Genomic DNA, 18200 nt, shown 5'->3' on the forward strand with positions numbered 1-18200 from the left:
AATCTAACTGGACATCCTCGTTTAGTAAGTAAACTAGATTGACTAGTTTACATTTCTATTTTTCTTTTTCTACTTTATCGTCTTTAGCCAATAATTTCACCGCTATATATATATATGTGTGTGTGGAGATCATTTGGAAGTCATTTAGATTGCATAATGCAACAATAAACTCATAAATCTACTTCTACTTTTATTGAATAGTTACTAGCTGAAGTATAATCTCATACATTCACACCAATGGTGGTAGTTCAATAGTCTCAAGAAAATCCCTATGAGGTTGGGCATGCATTAGGGCCTGGGTTCGACTCCCGCAATGATAATCCCTTAACCTATTAGTGTTAGCCACCTTAAGTCCCATTGTTGCCCGGGTGGGGTGAGTGTTAAGTTATGACTTGGTCGATCTTGAGGAAGCGCTTGTGATTCTCACCGTCTAAGATCTTCCTGAGCGGCGCTCTGCGAATTGGTGCTACTATGGTTATGCCCAAATAAGATAGTTACAATTGGCCTATTGCGCGGGTTGATGCTTTGTAGGGCATCACTTATTCTGCATGATTCAATATATAGTCATTCTCTCAACAAAATATCAGAGCCAAGAGTTTTGAACTCCAACCTTTACTCTGTCAATTCATCACCCACTTAATTAAAATATCCCACATATTACATCTTACCTATTAAAAGTTTCTCTCAATACTAATTATGTTCTCTATTTCTCAAGAATCAATTGATGATGATGGTTTGGGCCCTCTTTCATGGTGGGCTGGTGCCAAACAGGCCGACAAACCTTAAGCTTGTGGGCTGTCTTGTCTTGTAAAGCATGCAAAACTGGCTGAGGATGGGGCTCTAAGGAACTAAGGATGGTGGTTGTAGCATGCTAATTTCTGCTGATTTTTCCTTCTTTTTCTTTTTCCCCCAACTAACTGATATAATGTTCTTCAAGCTTGTAGAGTAATTACATTTAGTCAAATAGAAAATACTAACTATTATTTTCTGTAGCTAATCAATAATTAGATCAAAAATTGTTGTTACCTTATAACTCTGATACCATGTTAAATCACCACTTATCTCAAAAGCTTAAACCAACATGAAGAAATAAATTTAATCATTTAATCAATACTTTAATATTTCCATAAGTGTTTTGTGTACAGGAAAACCGCAGAAGTCTCTACATTAAACTTCGTGTATATGGTAGGCTTATTCATCGTATTCTTCATTGAAAGAGGCCTTTATTTAAGCTAAAGTTTTGGAGTTTACCTTTGTGTATCTTCTTGTCTAAATATATAATGCTCGTCTCTTTGGCCTAGCGATATTTTAGGTTAAAGTACATATTTAAACAAAATTGCTTGAGAGTGCGTTTGAAAAAAAGGGCTTTCACTCTTTCAAATAGCAAGTAAGAAAGTGGATTTTTAAAAACAATCAAACCATGACTTTTATCAAATGTTTACTTCATTTCTTAAAAATCATGTTTTCATTGACCGCGTTTTAAGATCGTTGTTTTTTCAAACTGCATATTTTGAAACCGCTAAACCAAACCGTTCAAATGACTGATGCCAACTGAACTTCTTTCACAGAGTAAATAGTTTGTAAATGATCCTTTTAGGAATCAGAAGATTCCCAGACAAAATCCTGTTATGCATGCTCTCCCTGTCGTGCATATCACATGCTTGGTTGCTTGATTGCTTCCCATTCTCGATCGGCTTGTCCATTTCTTTAACAGAGAACCTCACTACCAACAGTTTGGTCCAACAAGGTTATTAATTTGGACTATAATTTATTTGTAATAATATCCCAAAAAATCGTCAACAATAAGGCAGGATTAATGGATTGTAATGCAAACAATTTTGCATCCAAGAATCTCCTCATCAAAATAGGACACCCATAGAGCCATTGAGAACCCCACACCAACATTAATGCGCATGCAATTATGCACTTCCATTGATCATGACATGAAAAATTGGATCGGGATTGGCTGTAATTGGTTCACTAAATCTTAGCTTGTCCGAGCCTCTAATGAGAGAAGGCTCCATCTGAGCAAAATCTCAAACAGTCTAAGATATAGGGTGCACTTATTCAGACAGTTGATCGACCTTGAATTTACCTGCTTCCCATTCACACCATTTTTTGGTGAAACGTGAAAGAGTGTAGTTGCCCACAATAATATCGGATGTCGCCGGCCAATATGTATAGAATTCTTCAAATTTTACAATAGATATGAAGATTAGAGAATTGGGTTTGTTTGACAATGCTTTTTTTTTTTTTTTTTTTGGTTGTTGTGGGAGACCCATGTATAATTGAGTTGTTACTGGTCATTCAAATCACACATCTTCTTATTTGTTGGCTGAAAGTCAAACACAAACCTAGTCCACCAAACTTGTGTGAGTGAGTGTAAGAAAAGAGTTGCATGAAAAGATTGTAAAAAAAAAAGGTGAAAAAAAATGGTCCACAATCTTGAATGTTGATATTACAAGTGGACCAAATCTAAATGGATCGATCGCCTGTAAAACAAGTCATCCCATTATTGGTTGAAGTAAAAAAGAAACAAAAGAAAAAGAAATGTAAAGGGCCCTTTTATCCGCCATAATTGAATCCACCCAAGAACGGACCACTTCTTCTTGGGGGGACACATCACTGTCAATTTTTTTCCTTCACCAAAAAAAAAAAAGGAAAGGTACATCCAAACAAACAATAGCCATAAAGGAGCCCATCAAAATGCCAAACATCATACTCAAATATTGTAGCTTAGGAACATGGTTGCCCACATTTTGTTTTTATTTCCATGTAATTTCTCGTTTTAGTATTTTTCGTTTATATTATAAAAAAAAATTAGCTTAGAAATGCTTTTTAGCCATTACAAATGTTTCCTTAACAATAATTGAAGCACCCTCTACTTTTCCAAGAGGACAAATTTTCTTGGTCGTGTAAGAATATAATTTTTTTTAATTAGCATGTCGTTCTCACAAGTTCAATAAACACATACTAGCTAGTTTTATATATTGGGTTGGAAATAATTCTTCCAAACCGGAAATTTCTATTCTTCCAAGAGTGGCTTTCTGCCATTCTTCTTTAATACTCAAACGAATGTTGTTAGAAGCACTATAATTTTATTATAAGTTTTCTGATAAACTAATGTAATATTTACTACATCAATTATTAAATAATTAAATTAATTTATCCAATTATATCACTTAATTTTTTTTTAATGCCAAATGAAACATAAAGAATTGCTAGATTAATTTATAATAAAAGCTGATCAAGTCCTACCCAAATTATACCATGTCCTAAATCCCAATAACTCTAGGTGTTAGGGGGCATATATTATTCCCCAACCTTTTGTCGCTTGGTTGCCATTATTGGTTATTAGGTTAGCATCGGTCATTGTTGTGAGATATTTATCTTCCTTTAATCCACATATTGAATCTCCCCTGGCATCTTCATTCCACTTGAAATGAATAGTAAAATAAAGATAATCATTGTGCTGGGCAACCATGGTCCTTGCTTATAATATATCAAACTAAAGAGAGAACCAAAAACAATAACAGTACTATAGTACATTACACCCTTTTCATTCATAACTACTGTTATTGGCCATTGCAGTGAAGCTTGCCAGCCCTCTCACCTTTTTACATCATTGTTTAAAAAAAAAAACAAAAACTACTCTAAAGTTTCGAAGCAAATATATTTGACTTGTAGCTCTAGACTTAGATATATCCCCATACAATAAAGTTGCCGAGAGATAGACTTCAGACAAGCGCTCACATAATAGGAGAATTTATTGCACGGGATCTAAATCTAATACCTTTTGCCTAAATCCTAAGTTTGCCCGTTTGTCCCTAACTGAATCTGACCCTTACCATCTTCCCTATTCTTGTTGATGTTCTTCGTGCTATTATCAAACTTCCACTTGAAATTACCAAACAACCCCTCCATATCCTCGAGGGTTCGACCTTGTGTTTCCGGCAACATAAAGTAAAAGAACACAAACGACACCGTGGCAATCCCAGCATAAAGAAAGAAGGCCCCACCGATGGTGATGCCCTTGTATAGTGAGATAAAAGTCATGGAAATCACCCCACTCGTGACCCTATTCACCGCCACTCCGATACTGGCGCCCTGGGCACGTAGCTTCAACGGGAAGATCTCCGAGCTATAGACCCACGTGATCGGACCCATCCCGATTGAGAAGAATGCCACGTATGATAACACCATGCCCATGCACAAAACGACGGCCCACATCATCTTATGATCTGTATGATCGATGATAGTTAGGCCGACTCCGAGGGTTGCGAGGGAGAAGATCATTCCCGCCACGCTGCTTAGAAGCAATGGTCGCCGTCCAGTCTTGTCAAGCAAAAACGTGGCAACCAAGATGAAGACGGTTTTAGTGAATCCAACAGCTACTGTGGCGAGTAGCTTTTGATCGGGCGATGTGATCCCAGCTTTCTCAAAGATTCTGGGGCTGTACAAAACGACCGAGTCTATACCCGACGATTGTTGGAAGAAATGGATACCAACGGCCGCAAGTAACACATGGCGAACGGCCGGTGTAGGATGGACAAAGAGATCTTTCCATACGTCCTCACCATGGCTTCGTTTGGGCACCGGAACGACGTCGTCGGTGCAGCTCTCAGGAATTCCAGCTGCCTGTTTGATGTCAGCGAGTCTTGTTTGGGCCTCCTCTTTGGAGTCGGAAGTTTTGTCAAGGATTTTCTTTGCGTCTCCGAGTCGACCCTGCATGACCAGCCAGCGAGGTGACTCGGGCATGACTAAAACGACGGTGCCTAGTACAACCGAGGGGATGGCACCCAATCCCAACATGAACCGCCAACCCAAGTGTAATGGGAGCTTAGAGAAACCATAGTTGGAAACGTACCCTATCAATATTCCAGCATTGATGAAGACCTGTACGTACAGTAACAACACAAGTTACTTTTTGTTATTTCTTTTTAGAATAGTAATTAAATTATATTCACTATTTTCTATTTTCTATTTTCTAGCTTCATTTTCTTTATAATTTATATTATATATATATAGCAACCGAAGACGACAAGCAAGACCCACTCCTAGTTACTTTTCTGTTCAAGTAGAAACTTTTTTCCTTGATTGGTGAAGTGAGGGTAGTTTCCAATATTAAAGGATATCACTAAAACAGATTTGGAAACAAAAAGAAAGTTCACAAATAATATAAAAAATAGATTTCTAATGATTTTAATCTCCTAAACTCTGAAAGTAGTAGAGATAGAGTAAAACAAAAAAAATATCATGTCGTAAAATTCTTTTAAAATATGTTTTGTTTTAAAAAATGATTTTCTTGAAATATTATTTGAAAAATACTGTTTGGAAACGTGTTTTTCGTGAATGAATTATATATCAAACACTATTATTTTTAGAGCATTTTCAGCAGCTTCTTCCTCATTTTTTCTACATTTAAGGATTCAAACTACTTTTTACTTTTAAAATATATTCTAATAACTTCCCTTAATCATTTATTATATTATTAAAATATTTATTTATATATATATATATATATATATATATATGAGATGAGAGATAATTGTGGGAGGAGAGAAGAGAGAGAATATTTTTTTATATTTTAATAATTATAAAGATTGCAATAGTAAAATTCAAAACATTGAATTTCATATAACAATCTTAATGTTTAGAATTTATTTATAGAACCTGCTGTAAGATGTTTTTTTAAAATTTTTGAAACATATTTTTTGAACTTAGTAACAGACTCGGGTATTTGGAATCTGCCAGGAATAGTCTTAGTATTTTGGATTTTATGAACTCTTTGGAAAACACTGTTTGGAAACGTGTTTTAAACCAAGAATCAAAGGTACTTTTTTTCGTGAATGGATCAAGCACTATTGTTTTTTTCTCCGAAAACAAAATAGTGTCGGTGAGATCATGGTCTACGAACCTCGGGGAATGAGCTAAGGAAGCCACGAGTGGAGGCTGGAGAGACCTCGGCGGTGTAGACCGGAGCGATCATGAGGGCGTACCCGACGCCGACGCCGGCGACGAAGCGGCCGGCCATAAGGAATGAGTAGTTGGTGGCGAAGCCCATGAGGATAGCTCCGGCGAAGAAGATGACTTGGGATACCACGATGGTGTAGCGGCGGCCTATCCAGTCGGAGGTTCTTCCGGCAGCGCAGGAGCCTATGAGGCAGTAAAGGTTGAGGATTCCGGCGAGGATCTCAACCTGTACGTCGCTGATTTTCAGGTCATCCTTGATGTAGATTACTGCTCCACTCATTACTCCAATATCTGAAACAACAAAAGTGGAAAACGTATACGTTGAGAAAATAAGCAAGAAAAAAGGTCACTGAATAGTTGACGGAAAATGGAAAAAATAGGTTGAAGACTGTTAGAATATAAGATAACTCACCATAGCCCAGCAAGACGGAAGTGGTGGAGGCCAAAATTGCACAAGCAAGAGCATATACGTTTCTTTTGGGCTTCTTTGGAGGGTCAAAATCGGCAAGAGTTTTCTGGGGTTGGCCGGAAATGGCATTAGTTTCAGCTTTCCGGTCAGCCATCTCTGTCAGCTGGAGAGATGGCAGAGAAAGGTGATGGTTGTGTGATTTGGATAGAAATTCAAGAGGCGAAGAAGAAGAAGAAGAAGTAGCACTGGTTATCCTGTGATGGGTTTCTGAGCCTTCTTAAATAGACACGTGCTTACATCATCGTGGACCATAAAGTCCAAAAGGGATTGCATGGCTGGCTAATTAATTATCATCTCTGTTAAATTTTAATTAATTTCAACCTAATTAAGATCAACGGTAGGATAGAAATTATATATAAATAATATTTTCCCCATCTACTTAGCTCTACAATAATTGTTTGTGTTCTGAATGTAAATGTGAGTGTTGTTTTATACATACGAGTGGAACAACTCCTAATTTTACAGGATCTGAGCCCCTCCAATTTTTTTTATTTTTTTTAAGTTCTGTTCCCCACTTTCCTAAAATTATAGTTTCGCCTTTGGCCCACATTAATAAAGTATAAAGAAAATGACAAAAATTTCTAGAAATTTCTTTTAATCCAGTTTAATAAGTGCTCAGTGTCATCTCTCACATCTTTTTTTTTTTTTTTTTTAATATTTTAATAGTAATTTATTACCAGGAACCCAAACATTAACTTTTTAGAAATTCAAAAAATATTGAATGACATTTATTAGAGTAGGTTGAAAAAGAAATTTTTGTCGTAAAGAAAAATAATAGTTAATATATCCAAACTCATCGGCTTAACATTTTGCGATATAATGATGTCCAAATATGTGTAAACTCTCTAGGCAATTTTCTTTGTAACAATTTGTTTGGTTTTCATGATTTAATAAAAGAAGATATTTAGAGTACTTCAGTTTTTATTACAATCACTTTACAAATGGTAGCTAGATATACTTCAAAATAGCTCTAGTTTATTTTAAAAATATAAATTTAATTATGTAAATAAATCAATATTCTAATAAGCATATACCCAAAAAAAAGAAAAAGAAAAGAAGCTTGATTTCATGTTTTTATATAATATATATTATATATATATATATATATATATATATATACATTATTATGGCTTGGCTCCACGTTCGTGTGCATATGGTGGTGTCGGCCAGGGTTTGTTTATTAATTGTTGCCAGCCAGCAGCCAAAATTTTTTTTGACATAATCGACGCAAGTTGACATTGAGCCTTGAGGGGACTGAGGAGGGTATGTCCTACCAACTGCATATTCTAATTAATTACAGATTAACCATTTGGTGCTACAAATTTAGGAGCTAGATTATCCATTATTGAAAATTTAAAAATGTTAGGAAAAAATAAAATAAAAATTAGTACATGTATTGGCGTAGGCTAAAAGGCCATGGCTCCCTTCCCTTTTGAACAGTGATTAACCGTCTCCTTAACCTCTCGGCTATTGATACGTACAAGTGGTCAGGATTGGCTAAACAATCACCTCTTAGTAATAAAGAAGTAGCATTTTGCTTGGGTAATTTTTTTTTTTTTAAGGGGTTACGTAACTAGCTTGTACATGCAACTAGCATTTTTCTAATTCTATTGTAAATGCGGCTCAATTTGTTGAATGATAGAAAAATAAATAAATAAATTAAGAGAATATATATATATATATTAAAAAAAAAAGAGAGAGAGAAAATATATTCTATGAACTTTTTAAACTTTTGTTTAATATTCTCTTGAAATATGCACGTTAATTGACACATTGGATTCTTAAGATTCTCTAATTAACAATGGTTAAGTTTGATATCTTCATTATGCATATACTACATGGTTGTGATAAGACTGTATGTTCGAAAAATTGAAATAAAATTAAGGAAAAATTAATAATTTGGTCTGTGGGCAAACACTTATACCAAACAAATTTGTGGGATATAAAAATTATCTTGCAAATTTAAGGAATAAGTTAACTGTCCAAAATGATCTCTATCATCCATACTGTAGATGATAAACGGTTAATTAATAAGGCTATTAATAGAAGACACGTGCCGTCAAATAAAAAGAAAGAAAGAGGAGGACACCTCTACGTGATGGCAATTAGCGGCCATCACTCCTGACGTTTGAGAGAGTTGGTTAATGCTTCTCATATTAACAAAGGGTAACAATCCCCTATTTGCGAGGAGTGATCTTGGATAATGGGCGGTCGCGCGCTTAGAGTTGAGGGGCTCCACCCAAATGTGATGGGTGGTGGCTACCACCCCTTTTTTGTTTTTTTTGTTTTTGTAATTTTGTTGCATTTTAATTTAATTGATGCTAATGCATTTTTTCATTAATGACACAATCTTTTAAATTAACAAGACACCGACCGATATATTCTGACATGACAACGAAATTAACTCACTTATTAATTATGCCACGTGTCGTGGAGTGAGTTGCGAACGTGGAAGTCTAACAGTCACACATTGGATCATTTTGGACACTTAATTAGCTTATCCCATATATAAATGCAAACCCTCATTTGTTTTCTCGTCTTAAAACAAAATTATTAACAAATAATTTGTGTAAAAGTCACTGTTATACAAAAATAATTTTCATTTTGACTCACATCATAACACATTTTTAAACAGAACATAAAAAAAAAAATTAAAAAAAAAAAAAAATCTAAAATGCATCGACAGTCAGACTGATCAGAGCCGTCCAAAGAGCATGTCGACCATGTAACATTGTTCCAAAAGCTATACCATATGTACTTATCGGTTGTCAACTACGTAACACATAACATACCCAAAAGGACTACGTAAACCACGCATGTATACCAGCAAAATTTCTATTGAAAAGTATTCACTTTCTTCTTTTTATTATTTTTTAAGTCAATCAAATCAGTGAGGAAGAAAGAAACAAAAGGGGATCATGGACTGGAGAACGGCAAAGGGTGTTCACATTTCCAGGGTCAACAAAGATGTACGTGCTGATCTATCAGATACAGAAAATGGATGGACCCACTTGGTCTCTTTACACTCTTTGCGATTTGCATCCCCTCGTGGACTCCAATTATTCACTACATTTTATTTATTTATTTATTATTATTATTATTTTTTTTATGGTGAGCAATTATTCAATTATTACCTACTTGTTCTACTAATATTCAATAATCTTATTCTTGTTTGCATTTAGAAATTTGTCATTTATTTATTTTATATTAAAGCACTGAATTTTGAAGTGGATGGAGATAAGGGGCAAGAAAAGCGCGACCCGTAAGCCCATAAGTACTGCAATGAAGCCACTGTTGCATACTTGACACGATTGTATGAGGTCACAATTCGCCCAACATGATCATCCGAGGTGAACATGAATTGGGGATGAGTGAAATTTTCGCCATTGGCTAAGATGTCCAGTCAACTTCCTCCCGCTTTTAAGGTGGTTCAAGCAATTACTATTTAATAAAAAAGAGAAGAAGAAAAAGGGCCTGACGAATTGTCTTAATTAGTTAACGTAAGTTTCACTGCTCGATAGTATGAAGCATTGGCCACATCGAGGGACATGCCCTAAAGCAAAGCACAAGAACGAGTAGAAGAATGTGTGCCCCATCAATAATTTTGGTATTGAAAACAACATTGGTAGGGTAACCTAAAATGCTAGGCCAAATTTCTTTATGGCTCAAAAACAAAAAAACCGTACCCCAAGTCAAATGATAAGGCACACTACAAGATCGAGATTGAGCTTTAAAATTAAAGCTAATTGTATTCCTACGGCTGAATTATGAACATAGGTCGGTCAAATCAACGGCAGCCATTTGGTCTAGTATACCTAATAAACGAATCTTGGACTAAATACATTCATAAGGATGAACGTTAATCCACAGAAATAATTGATTACCATCTATACTTGCCTAGTCATGCAAATACAAATTATAATTTTACTTTTTAAATATTTTTTATTTGGTGCCAAAGAATACTCAATGACACAAATTGTCACGTCAAATTTCATGATTTTAACAAGTGTACGTCTCTGCTCACTTGGTTTTACTGATAAAATGTTTGACCAAAATATATTTATCTACAGCCTATATATATACATTAGCTAGCTCCATGAGATAATATTATGGACCCATTTTTAATTATAAGGTATGGATGACTCATTGAGCTCCACAGCTTCCTAGGAGACTCTGTGTATATATATATATATATATGTATTAGCTGTATGAGATAATATTATGGAACCCATTTTTAATTAATTATAAGGTAAGGATGATTCATTGAGCTCCACAGCTTCCCAGTAGACTGTGGATAAGTACAAATTGAAACGTATTATATCATGCAAGAAAATTGTTCTATTTGGTAAGAAATAATAGACTGATTTGTTTGACTCATTTTGAGTCCAGAATCAAACAATCTGACGAAAGAGAGACGCTGGGAGGTGGGTAGTTGCTAGAGACCCTTGACTTCAATTGTTCAAATATTCAAAGTAGGCTATGAGAAAAGTGCCATCAAAGCTTTGCTGTAATGACAGGTTAACTTATATATTTTTCAATGATTTTATTTTATTTTATTATATGCTTCTTCTTTTTTTTCCTAAATATCTTCAGGCAGATTCTGTCACCATTTTTTTTTTATTTTTCTTTCCTACATTATAATCTTTTGGCAGGCGGATTCCCTAGACTCCAATAAACTCAATTATATATATTTTCTTTTTGAAGCAAACGTGTGTCTTCATTTACACTTGTTGTTGGCTGAAAGTGATGAACAGTCTGCAATTTATTTAATATTTATATTATTCATAAAGTTATTATAACTTTTACTTTTCCTACCCTTTTAATTAAGTTGCCGTTTCGGAACGTTTATTAGGTCAATCGCATAAATTTAATTATGATTATAGTAAACACACAGGTTTATAAAGGATTCTTAACGAGTTAACTTGCGGTCCAGCTCATGAATTGAGTTAACTTGTACTTATGTATCATGGTATATATAATTGAAATTATAACTATCTTTAAGGAACTTAATTACTAATTTAATTGTTTTGAGGGCTGGAAATTTTCTTAATTACTATAGTAGTCAAAATGTCGAGCGCACCTGTGTGCCCGGGTAGGTAAGTCCCGTAACCTTTATCTCTTAAAATTTGGACAACGTAATTCTAAAGGATCTTTGTTTAACCAAAAATTTTGGGAGATAAAACAAAAGTAATCAAAATAATGGAAGATTGAGAAATGAACATAATTGGTCACAGTATCAAACAAGCACACTTAATTTGCAGGTCAACATCTTGGGGTCACTTTTTTTGTTTCTTGGTTTGTGTTGTTTTTAACACGTCATAGTTCATTTTGAAGCTACATAAATGGTGGTCATTGAAAGAGAAAAGCTGCAAATTGTGTGTCCCTTTCAAGTTCACATCAATTTCGTCCCCATAGGGCAACATTGTGTTGGCTATATATATATATATATATATAATATATATATATTGTAAGGAGTATCTGGGGTAGAGATCAACCAAATTATTTGGCCTAACCTAAACAGGTATTTGCAGTTAAAGTACATTGTAGTTAATAGAGAAAACATTAATTGTGGATGAAAAATATCTATATATGCTTAATTACCAACCAACATAACAGGCTTCAAAGCCAAGATATGTGTTAGCGTTTTGTAATATCTCGTATGTATATATACGAATAATGTTATGTACTGATCTCTTATCTTATTTCTATTTTATTGAACTGATGTAGCAGTTTTCATCAGATTTTTTTTTAAAAAAATGAACAAATTCAAGAGCTGATGGATAGTGCTACATCCGTCCAGTGAAATGAGAAATAAGTATTTAAAATTATTGTATGTATCGACTTGGACGAAAAATTTTCATCTGGAGGCCAAAGTGTAAATGTGGGGGGCCAAGCCTGATTTTGATAGCGCGGCCAAGCATATGCTTGTGTGTATTATATCTCTATTTTAGTTACTAACTTATCTTTGTATGTATCTTTATAGAAATTATTCAAATATGAGAATTAAAATGAATTATAAAATTTAATAAAAATCAAGAAAGTTGTAAGAAACTTTGAGAAAATTCATCTTTTTATGTTTGATGTTGAGAGCAGGCGGCTTCACCACTAATATTCCCACCAACCTACCCTAAAGTATGTACACTTGCTTGTCATAATTCCCTATACTTTTGAATTGTATTATGAAACCCTTTTATTCCAAGTTGTTTAACAGTAGTGCACACCAACACCCACTAGCTAACCCATGCGTAATGCATGCTCACAAGACATTTGAACACTTTATGAAACTTTTGATTATTCAAAGCATACTTTTATAATTCTTAAATTATTGATTCAAACCAATATAAATATACTAAATTACCAGTCACCATAAAAATTATGATCAAATTTAATTAATTAATTAATATTTTAACAGTCTTCTTTATGTGTAAATTGAGACTCCCATTCAATAAGCAAAGTGGAACATGTAAAATATTTCACTGAAATATGAGGTAAAGTACGGAAATATGATTCTAACCCAGAATCACTACTCTGATATCATGTTGAATTTACCTATTATTCCAAAATTATTTTGAACTTGAATCGATAGAAAATTGTAAATTCGTTTATTTAATTAACGTGCATTATAACAAAACAAACCATTATAATAAAACAATTAAACCATTAAATTCAATCATTTCATTAGCATTTTAACACTTTCCAAACTCTTTCTCAATATATAGTTGAGCTCCAATATGTTAAATATGAGCTCCATTATGCATGGGATCGTCCTGGTGATAGTCTTCCTCCCTTTAAACTTATCCATAGTTTTGCAGATATTTACATGGTCTAAAATATATTTTTAACATTCTGAGTCAAGAGTTATCATTACTCTTTGCTTGTGCTTGACAAATAAAATAATCCAGTCAAAAATTATTTCTAGAGATACTTCAACAATATTCCTAAACTTCCTAATATTTAATAGGAAGTAATGAGCACTATCTTCAAGAAAGTAGTTTGCCTACAACTTTGAATTTTGTCCAAATGGCCAAAGACATAATCAAGGGGTCATCGAGGGCTATTCCCGGCATCAAAATTAGGTTTGACTCCTTATTCATGATATGCCATTTCTCTCGTAAAAGAATTTGATGTCGTCCCTATGAATGATCGTAACTACTTTATTTTTATTTAATTTTTCAGAATCAAGTGATTTTCACATTGTAGTAGATTCATAGACATGTTCTATTGCCAAAATTTCCATAGTTATGCTTTGTTATATACGTTACACTATTTTTTTCTAATCAAGGATAATCTTTCTTCTTAGATAAAAGTAAGTTCTTTTCCTCGTCATGATTCCCATTCTTAATCAATTATTAAGAAACCCTTTTTTTCTCCAAAAATGTTGACTTTGGGGTCCAAACACTTTGATACGAAGCTTCATGTGATCGATCTCAAAGAAATTGACAAGACATGTTATATAAGTTATAATTCATATGACTTCATTACTTTCAGTTGGATATTCATCCAAGTATTCGAATACCTTGTCCACATAAATAATTAAAGAATTAAAAAAAAAAAAAAAACACAAGATATCTCAATTTCTGACAGTTTTTGGCAGTTATCACCATTGGGCTGACACAGAGCCACAACTTCATAGAGGGGTAATTTAGTCTAACAAGTTGACAAAAAAGTAGCCTAGCTTGTTTTTCAAAACAAGGGCCCACGTGGTTTGTGAGAGTGAGAGAAACGGCACTCCAAGGAGCATCTTCGTCAACCTCACAACCTCACGTGCCTTTGAATTTTTGCCCGTTGCCATTGTATCTCTATTGTTTGTGAGCGAGCTTCTTTGCAGTTTTTAGAAATGGAAATAAAAATAAACTACCAAACGCAATATAGCATTTGCCCACATGGAAAAAGGAAAGAAGGAAAAGAAATTAACCAAGATAAAGACAGGTGCAATGAGTTTATCGTTTTGCATGAGGGAGGGTTTGATTTTGATGGGATTTATTTGTTCTTTGGAAACCTATAGATCGAGGGTTTGATAAGTTCACTTGTTCGGATAGGCGGTCGAGCCGTCCAACTTACGGCACTTGCAGTTGATTAGCAGGGCCGGCTCAATATATTTGAGGGCTTTAGGCGAAATTTTGAAGTTGGACATTTTTTTTTTTTAATATTTAAATATTAATTAAATAATATTTATTTTAATAATATTATTATATTTTTATAATATTATTATTATTTTCATTCTCATTGTTGTTTCATGACTTTTAAGTTTAACTTTTAATTAGTTACCAAAAAAAATTAATGTGGCATATTTGTTTTTTTGGGGTTAATTGGCCTTATTTTACAATGAGCTTATTATGTTGGGGCCTTATTTTAGAGGCCTTAAATTTTTATAGGAAAAAATTTTAGGCCTTATTTTTTTTAAAAAAAAATTAGGCCTTATGTTAAAATAAAATTAAAAATTTTTTTAGGCCTTATTAAATTTTTTTTTTTGCCTTATTAAAAAAATTTTTGGGTCTTACTAACTGGGGGCCCTAGGCAACCGCCTCAATGGCCTAGCCATTGAGCCGGCCCTGTTGATTAGGTAAGTTAACACATCGAAGTCTCTTTTAAGAATCTACTTTCATGGATTAGCTATATTGCATATGGATATGGACGATTCATCCCACCCGGGTTGTTACAATTCTAATTGTCTTACATAACTGAATACAAATTTTAACCAATTAGTATATAAACTTTTGGACACTTTCTTCTTGGAAGCCAGGTTTCAAGGGCGAATTCTATCTAGTGTTTGTATTATTTGGTATAAGAGTCACCACCACATTAAGTATGGAACTGTCCGTAACTCGTCGATTATGAGATCGAATGGGTTGTGGCATTGTGATGGAGTCACGGAGGGAATGACTTATAGGTTGGATTATATATATGTATAGTGTTAAGTCAATGAATAATGATAGATGAGTAGAGTCATCATAAGAAAAATAACTATTATTGTATCAATATTAATAGAGTGAGTTGCCGTAAATGTCAATTGCAGAATTTAGTGGTATATTACAATCTTAAATGTCCTATATAACTTAAGTATAATCTTAACTATATGGATATAAACTCTTAAAGAATCCGCTTTTTGCAAGTCAGTTTGATTTTACTTATCGGTGCCAATGAATATTTTTTGATTGGCTTTAAACTCCAATAGTTTGATAAGGAAAGTTTGGGGTCAGATGTCGAAAAATAGTTAGGAATTAAAGTTCAAAAACAGTTTTAGATTCCGAAAATATGATTGGATTTGTTTAATATATATTAACTATAAAACTATTGAGTCTTAGATTATTTAATTTTGTCACGGGTTGTTCGACATTTGAAAAAAAAAAAAAAAAATGTTACCGTTGAATTATTAGGTTAAGTGGCCTTAATTTATTCATTGGAATCAATAATGATGACAAAATAATCCACGTAGTGATGATAACATGAATATAAATCAAATTGGGGTTTGGACTTCGGAGCTGGCTGCTGCGTGTAGCCGAAAGGAAACAGTTGTCGTTGATGGCATACGACAACTTGTTTTATTTTATTAATTTTTTTTTTTTATGTCTTTTGTTTTGTACGGGAAGGTTCGGAGTTTTCCAAATCACCATCGGTAGACTATATATAACAGCGTAAATTCATTGTTAAGTGAGATCAGATTAACGAAGATCTAGAGTAAAACAATATTACACTATTGTCCCAAAATATTAAATTATAAATTTTTTCATTTAATTAATATATATATATATATATATTTTTTCACTCGAAAATAGAGATGAACCATTAATTGCATGGTTAAGATTTTGTTTTGTTTTGAACGTATAAGGATGAAAGTTCGATTCCCAAAATAAGAATTCTTAATCTTATTATTAGTATTAAACGTTTTGAGTTTCATTGATTCCTTGATAGGGTTGGGTCAGATTATAATTCAGTCAGACTTGAGAGAATGTCTGCGATTCATATAGTTTAGACTCCTCTTATGTAACTTCTATCAAGCAGGAGCTATTATAGTCACACTCAGCTAAAATAGCTATAATTAGTTTCCTCCAACTATTTTTTTTTTTTTAACGCAACCGAGACAGAAACTGGTAGATTAATAATTGGTATGTTTTGAATATGAAAATGGGTCTCTGTCCCAGCTAAATGCCATATTCCAAAAATGAGCTTGGACTCTCTCAATGTACATATCCGGGGGACCATTGAATTTGAGTACACCAAAGATCCATGTGCTCGATCAGAGAGACTTTGACTCGAAAATTATTGTAATCAGACCCTTGGACTTTTCTGGGATATATGTTAAAAGCTGTTGCCACTTTTGTCAATCAATCTTATCACTATGTACAATACTACCCAAGTGTACATGAACTTGGACATTTCTTAAGCTTCAAAAGTTTCATATAAAAGTCACTTAATCCAATTTTCAAAATTGCCTTTTTTAGGTTCAAGTTTTCTACAAGCGAAAAATAGTGTTGGGTGTGCCTGCAGTTTTCATTAGACGCTATAATGATCAAGACGCTACCATGATCACACCTAAATAAAATAGTCACAATTAATTATCTCATTTTACCTTTTTGCTTGAAAAACAAAAAAGTAAAAAATAGTACTGATAGGAGTATTATAATTTTTACTACAAGTTTATATTAAGTTCATGTGACACTTACTATGTTAGTTACTCAATAATTAAATTTACTTGTTTAATTATTTTTTTTTTCAGCTTTAAGATAATCTCACATTAGTTTATAAGGAAATTTTGAATGATTAGTAAAAACTAATCGGATGACATCCTCAATTTGAATGTGTAGAGATGTATAACGACATATAATATGAAAAAGAGAAAAGAGTGGAAGCAAGAGAAATTAATAAACCGGTTACGGCTACATCTTGAATATATTTAAGTATCACAAACTGTATAACAATAGTTTATATTTATAAAGAAATTACAAGAGATAAACAACAAACCTTAAACTAAATAAATTATAATATTAAAAATATTATAAAAGAAATGCCATGCGAAGTGTGCATATAAGTTATCCCAAAGATCTTCACAAGACTTACGGAGGATTTTGTCACTCAATCATGTGTGAAAAAGCAATTATGGGTTGCACGACTCTAATGTGTGGCTATTTCAAAGCTGCAACAAAGGACACACCGGCCACCCTTTTCCATCTTTCCTTGTATTGCTTGTTAATATCATACATGTTATATTGTTGTGATACATCATTAGCACCCTCATTGTCATGTCATTATCGTCATCATCATGTCATCATCATTGTAAGAAAAAATGTGTCATAATTTGTCGGGATTAAATGATTAAATTAATTTTTTGTCAACCTAATTTTTGAAATAAATTGTATTAGACGAAAGATCATAAGTTTGAACTTAATGCTTCTAAGTTTGTTATATTATTTTAGAACTTCTTCATTATAAAAACAGTAAGATAGAATTTGCACAAAGTGGTATGAACTCAACTTTTTCAATGCAGTCAATTGGATAAGCATCAAATGTTTTTTTGTACTCTAATTAAAGTTATCCCAACATTAATGAAAAAATATGTGCACATAGAAGATACTGCATGCTAACAAGATAAGTGTTACTTGTATATTAAATGAGATTTGCTTCAATCCACATATCTTATATTAAATCACTTACTCATATCTTCCTACTTTTTCTCCTTCAAACATTATCATCTTGAGAAATGTTACGTCAATATCTTATCACTATTTTATTATGCTAACTTGGCAATGTCAATTTACTT

General features: G+C 33.3%; 1 protein-coding gene across 1 annotated transcript; it reads right to left on the reverse strand.

Annotated features, from left to right (window-relative positions):
- Positions 1 to 3525: 3525 nt before the first annotated feature.
- Positions 3526 to 6642, reverse strand: PMT5 (polyol/monosaccharide transporter 5). The gene is made up of 3 exons (XM_059599475.2): positions 6386 to 6642; positions 5918 to 6264; positions 3526 to 4896 (listed from the first exon to the last, which is right to left on the reverse strand). Exons 1-3 carry the CDS (start codon positions 6534 to 6536, stop codon positions 3808 to 3810), a joined length of 1587 nt encoding a protein of 528 aa, XP_059455458.1. The 5' UTR covers positions 6537 to 6642; the 3' UTR covers positions 3526 to 3807.
- Between the last annotated feature and the right edge of the window lie 11558 nt (positions 6643 to 18200).

The sequence above is a fragment of the Corylus avellana genome, chromosome 2, assembly GCF_965113065.1.
Source record: "Corylus avellana chromosome 2, dhCorAvel1.hap1.2, whole genome shotgun sequence".
Classification (NCBI taxonomy): domain Eukaryota; kingdom Viridiplantae; phylum Streptophyta; class Magnoliopsida; order Fagales; family Betulaceae; genus Corylus; species Corylus avellana.

Coding starts and splice junctions, on each gene's coding strand:
- PMT5 (XM_059599475.2), bottom strand. CDS start 6,536: ATGGCTGACCGGAAAGCTGAAACTAATGCCATTTCCGGCCAACCCCAG. Junction 6,265..6,385: donor TTCCGTCTTGCTGGGCTATG/GTGAGTTATCTT, acceptor TTGTTGTTTCAG/ATATTGGAGTAATGAGTGGA. Junction 4,897..5,917: donor TCCTTAGCTCATTCCCCGAG/GTTCGTAGACCA, acceptor CTGTACGTACAG/GTCTTCATCAATGCTGGAAT.